At 37.3% G+C, this 6,000-nt stretch overlaps 1 protein-coding gene across 9 annotated transcripts in view; it reads left to right on the top strand.

Moving 5' to 3' along the window:
* Nucleotides 1-6,000, top strand: part of KMT2C (lysine methyltransferase 2C) — a 140,565-nt gene that overhangs the window by 68,048 nt on the left and 66,517 nt on the right. For 8 of the 9 annotated variants that reach the window (XM_010712383.3, XM_010712381.3, XM_010712380.3 and 5 more), the window contains exons 13-15: nt 53-172; nt 2,600-2,716; nt 5,246-5,347. In XM_010712383.3, coding sequence (XP_010710685.1) covers nt 53-172; nt 2,600-2,716; nt 5,246-5,347 — 339 coding nt within the window. The remainder of the gene's footprint in view (nt 1-52; nt 173-2,599; nt 2,717-5,245; nt 5,348-6,000) is intronic. The other variant, XM_010712382.3, reaches the window with a different exon arrangement.

Genomic DNA, 6,000 nt, shown 5'->3' with positions numbered 1-6,000 from the left:
TTTTTTTGTTGCAAAGTTTTATACATCTATTTTCTCACCTACCATATCCTAGGGGGCTTGGAGTACCAATAATACAGTCAGCCCACCTTCCTGGTCCCCAGACATTTCAGAAGGTCGGGACATTTTTAAATCCAGACAGCTTCCTGGCAGTGCCATTTGGAGCATCAAAGTGGTAAATAATTTGAATTTATTTTTGTATATCCGTTGCTATCTTTCTGCTGTAGAGACTACTGATGAAATTCTGTCTATCACAATTGAATTAATCTTCCATTCTAGTACTGCTTAACACGTTTAGAAACTATTAAAACTCTGGAGCTTTCAGGTTAGAAGAAAAAGTGTGCTTTCCAGAGTGCACAATATGATGGCATTGCCCTGCTATTAGGGAACAAAGGCTAGTTTATATTAGCCATTTCTTGTGTGCTTAGCACTTCACTTTTTGTGGTTGGCTTTGCATAGCCATCAAAATAAGTTACATGAGAAGGAAAATGTCCTTAAGTCTGGCAGTAAGGTAGGCCAGGCAAAGAAAGGAGCAGAACTCTGAGCCGGGGCTTGAGTTTGTTGCTGTGGAGAAACCCTGCAGAGCAGATTCAGAGTGACAGCCTTTTTAGCTTGTGGGGGAATAAAAAAACCCAGCTACCTCACCCGATTAGATGGACCAAAGCTTTTATCCACTGTGACAGTTACTGTTCAAAACACTTAAAATTAAAAAACTTAGAGCACTTTTTTTAAATGACAAAAAAATTGTAAGTGGTGAAATACTAACAAACAGTTGTAGGTTACCAATAATTTATTTTCATTTCACTTTAACACTCATGCTGTTTTTATTTTGACATTAGCTTTTGCTGCTTCAAGCATTAATTTTCAGCTTACTATTCAGCATTAACATTGATACAAGTACGTGCTTATTCCTATTACTAGCTCTGGAAAAATAACAATACTGATACGAAATCTGAAACATACAGATAAGAAATGTGTCAGAAGAGTTTCCGTCTTAAAAAATAAATTGATGCTTGTATGTTCTGTCTGTGCATATGCATTAACTTCATATATGTAAAGACAACATTATCCCTTCACTTTTACTGCATATAAATACTTGTGCCATCAATAGTATCCTTCCTCTCATTTTCCAAAGTAGTGTTGCATTACTTTTCCTTATATCATAAATCAGTTTAATTTGTCGTTACATTAATGGATAGATATTGGGAAAAGTATAATCTTCAGTATGTCCTTCTAAATATGACCATACACTTTTATTATCTTCTTTACGTCAGGAGTTGGTATATTTGAAAAGTACTGTTAGTAATATTGAGCCCATAATGCTACTTTCTATCCAGAGTTCCTATCTCTGTCAGTATAAACTGTTCATATCTGTTGGTGACACTGTCCCCACGCAGCTTTACGTTCAGTTAGCATTGTTTTATTGAGAAATGTTTTGTCTTGGTATTAAAAGCAACTTCTAGCAAATGTCTGGACCCATGCATGGTACCTCTGTAAGTAATCTGTGGACAGAGTTGAGCTATCTTAGAAGCAGAGACTATTCACATACTCAAAATCAATCAGTAATCTTGCTTATTTTGTAGTAGGAAATACATTTGCTTAGGTACATCCCACAATTACTGTTATGTTTCAGAGCCTCTCTATAAACGTACTCTGTAAAGGTATGTGACACGTTGGCCAGAACTGGGTAAGGGACGTTGTCAGGATGTTCGTTTTCTTTCTGGAAGCAATTAGGGTGTTCCTCTTACAGTTTGTATTCAGCTGATTTTGAAATAACAAGAAAAAAATAATCATGAAATTCAAACTGAGTCACAGGAGCAGTGTGAGGTAATTATTATTTTAAAAACATATTTGCTTTTCTACAGTAAATTGTAATTGAACACACTTTGTGGATGCTCCAAGAGCACACAAGCACTGTATGTCTCTGCATATAAAATAAGGAAGGAGGGAAAAGAAGCTGTCTAAAAATAAGTGGATATTTTCTGAGAGAAGCATACTATTATGGAGAGTGTTGATTTGAGTTTAATTGATATAATTAATATAAAATGCTCTCTCTGTATGTGCTGAATTAAAAGAGTTCAGTGGAGCCAACTCCTGCTTCTCTCTGGGAGTAGGATTGAGTCCTAACAAATTCCAGTGTTTGCTTGATTATTCATAGTGAAAGAAATGTGTCTGTGATTGCAACTAATCAAGGGTCCGGGCCATATGCAGAATTCACATGAGCCGAGTGTTTAAAAAGAAAAATGAATCATGTAATGGAGGGTATTTACTTCGGATACTTTGCAACTTTGGGGAAAAAAAATAAAAATCCCATATTTCCAATTATTCTTGAACAGAAAAGAAATGTTTCTGGTTTTGTCTGTTTTCTCACTGGTGATAATGGTGATCATATTAATTCATGTAATTAATTATAGGAGTTAGAGTTATTTCATAACAATCTATGCAGTAATTTGTTGACCGTGGCCTAGGGTGCCCATATGCACTTGAAATCATAGGGTGTTTTATTTTACTTACATTTTCTCTAGATGTATTGAACAAGTTTGAATCCCTCAAAACAAAAGGACTGCAGACTGAATTTAACTTGTTATCTTACGTTGAATAGGGTCGTGGATCAGGATTCCCAGGGAAGAGGAGGCCACGTGGTGCAGGTCTGTCAGGACGAGGCGGCAGAGGCAGATCAAAACTGAAAAATGGAGTTGGGGCTGTAGTCATTCCAGGGGTAAGAACACTTATTTTTAAGTCATGTTGTAGTCTGCGAATGTAACGTAACCTAATTCAACTATAATTCTTTCATTAAAGTGCTGTTTAAAGCCAAAGAACACTAAAAAGTAGAGGTTTATGATGAAATCTGGTTATTATTATATATGTATGATTATGAACTACAGCACTGAAGCAAAATAAACCTGAAGCAATTTTATGCAGCTGTTGCCACTTAAAGAGACAACTGCTGGGCATCTTGGCATACTGCTTCTACTTCTCAAGTGGAAAAAATGCCAAATAAATACAACGTTCACTGAACAACAGAGTAGGGAGACCAAGGCATGTAGTCAGTAGCCTTAGCAGATTAGACCAGAGGTTGTTCTACCCTGGGAACCAAACCTGACTGCTGAGGGAAGAGCACAGAACAGAAGAGCCACAGACAACGGGATACTTCTGTTCTGTCTGGGCTGGGGCCTTGCTGAGTAGAAGGTGGTGTCATTGCCTTGGACAGCTTCTGTTGAAAGTTTCTGTCATAAATTTGTGTATGTACTTCTAAAAACTGCTAGTGACTCTTTCAGTTCTGCTCATGAGCCTGTTGAATACAGGCACACCTCCTTTGCTTTACATTGCTGCCTGCTACTGAGAGCCCTTAGAGAAAAGGTGGTTGAGAAGTGTATTTTATTATCTTCCTGCCACTCATTTTTAGAGGCATCTGTTGCTCATCCTTGTTTTCCTTCCACTTCTTCATTGCTAATCTGGAGAAACCCAGTATTATTTGATGTTCCTTGTATGAAAACTGTTCCATACAGTTGCTGTCCTTTTCAGACATTTTGGTGTGTTTTCCTGTGTTGACTTTGGTCTGCCATTTTATATCTCAGAACTCAGTCTTATGAGGTTCTTAGTGCAGTTCTTTGTATTTGTCATTCATTTTTTATTACTCTGAACATCTTAATATTGGTGGTAAATTTTATCACCTTGCTCCATATTCCAAGTTGTACATGTTCAACACCATGGCCTGTTAGCAGTCATCCCTGTCAGGATATTCACCCTTGAAAAATTAAAAAGATAATTGATGTTATTATTGAAATTGAATAATTCACATGGTTTTTTTGATATTAGAAACCATAGGTTTGTACTTCAAGATAAGTCAGGTTTTATAGAACAAATGCTTAAAAGAAATTGTAACACAGCAGAGAATATTCAGTGAGGTTAAGTATTGTAACAAAAGTGACCATTGCTATTCTCAATTTCCCATAGAAATTTGACTCTGTGACTTTTAAAGTGAACAGCAGCTTTTCTACATCAGAATTGAGAGCAACAATGTGGCTGTCGTGTAATAAAGGAGATGAAGGTAGCGATACAAAGAGATCAGCCTTCTCCAGATTAGTGGTTGAAATAGAAGTATTTTCAGCCCCTTTGCTGAACTTGTTCATACTCATGGGATGGTGACCATTGATCAACTACATGAATTTGGAAATCATTACATTTAGGAAATGGGGGAGAAAGTGGCTACAAGTTAACTCTCATTGGCTCATGTCTGGTGTTAAAGTAGCATCAAAGTTGCACTAATTCAGTTCTTCACCTCCTGCTCTTTTGTACGTGTAAGCAACTCTGAGAACTTTGTGGAATCTGTGGAAATACATGCATGGGAAAAAGTCTCCCTGAACATCTTGAGAGGTGTTTCAGGAGTTCTTTGGGTTAATTAGTTTCTTTGGGTTAATTAGTTACAGCTGCAGAGCCTTCCACAGTACAGTACTTAAACCATATTAACTGTATACTTATATTCCCTTTCTAGCTATTTCTCAGTAAATGCTGATTTTCAGCAACAGTGTATCAGAAAGATTACTGTAGCTGTTGTAACAGCATTTATATTTGTCTCTAGTGATGTTTGAATTTGTGAAATATTTAGAATATTATTTAAACAAAACTAGGTGTGTAAGTTTTGAATTGTGTTTTTAAAATAATCCACATTTATAAAACTAGAACAGCTGGCAAGACAAAGTTACGTTTCCCTAGCATGCATTTATCCCTTTTTTTTTTTCCTCATAGAACTGTACTCCTATCTTCCAAATTTTCATACTCACTTCTGATTTGGAGAGTAAACAGCCTAAGTCGTCTGTTAATGCAGAGTCATGGGTGGCAAATTCTGCACAGCAAGATTTGCATAGAAGTCAGAGCACAGAGCATTCTTTTATGTTTTTTTGTGACTCTCCCAAAATCACTACGTCTTCCTTTCTTCTTTTTCTTCCTGAGGAGCTATATATATACATGCATACAGTGAGTTTGTAAAGGCAATTGAGGGTAATGATGTTCTTAGTCAGAAGGAGAATGACAGCCTACAGTCAGGTTTTACTTATCAAGATCAAACCAGAGGTGAATTAGTAAAACAGTTTCTCATGAAGGTAGCTTTCTGTGAAAGACATATGCACATTCTGATAGCCTTGTATTGTCTGAGATTAAAAATCAGCATACATACTTACAGGTTTCGTGTTGTCTCACGTCTTACAAAATGTGATGTGCTTGCTAATTACCTTGCTTGTTTTGGTAGGTCACGACTATGGATATTTCATCTAACAAAGATGAAGAAGAAAACTCGATGCATAATACAGTTGTCCTCTTCTCTAACAGTGACAAGTTCACTCTCCATCAGGTTAGACTATTAAGCTTTCATTATGTTTCATAGAGTCATTAAAGTTGGAAAAGACCACTCAGACTATCTAGTCCAACCATCAACCCATCCCCTCATGCCCACTGACCATGTCCCTCAGTGACACATGTACCCTTTTGCTGAACACCCTTTTCTTGGTGACTTCACCACCTCCCTGGGCAGCCTGTTCTAATGCCTGACCACTCTTTCTGAGAATAAATTTTTCCAAATATCCAGCCTGAATCTCCACTGGTACAGCTTGAGGTCAACACCTCTCATTCTATTGCTGTTACCTGGCAGCAGTGGCGACCTCCACCTCTTTTCATAGACTCATAGAGTCAACCTCCTTTCAAAGAGTATGAGTGCCTCATAGAGACACTAAGGTCTCCCTTGAGCCTCCTCTTTTCCAGACTGAACAATCCCATTTCCCTCAACTGCTCCTCTTAAGATTTGAGCTCCAGACTCTTCACCAGCTTCGTTGATCTTCTGAGGATGTGCTCCAGGGCTTTGATATCTTTCTTGTAGTCAGGAGCCCAAAACTGCACACTGTACTTGACACCAGTGCTTTTAATTTAAAAAAAAAGTAAATCTCATTGTTAAAAATTTCATCCTAAAGCAACCCAGCTGGGCTTTACTATTAAATATTTTCTGAATTT

Source organism: Meleagris gallopavo, chromosome 6 (genome assembly GCF_000146605.3).
Source record: "Meleagris gallopavo isolate NT-WF06-2002-E0010 breed Aviagen turkey brand Nicholas breeding stock chromosome 6, Turkey_5.1, whole genome shotgun sequence".
Lineage (NCBI taxonomy): Eukaryota > Metazoa > Chordata > Aves > Galliformes > Phasianidae > Meleagris > Meleagris gallopavo.
This window is presented reverse-complemented; position numbering and strand designations above follow the sequence as displayed.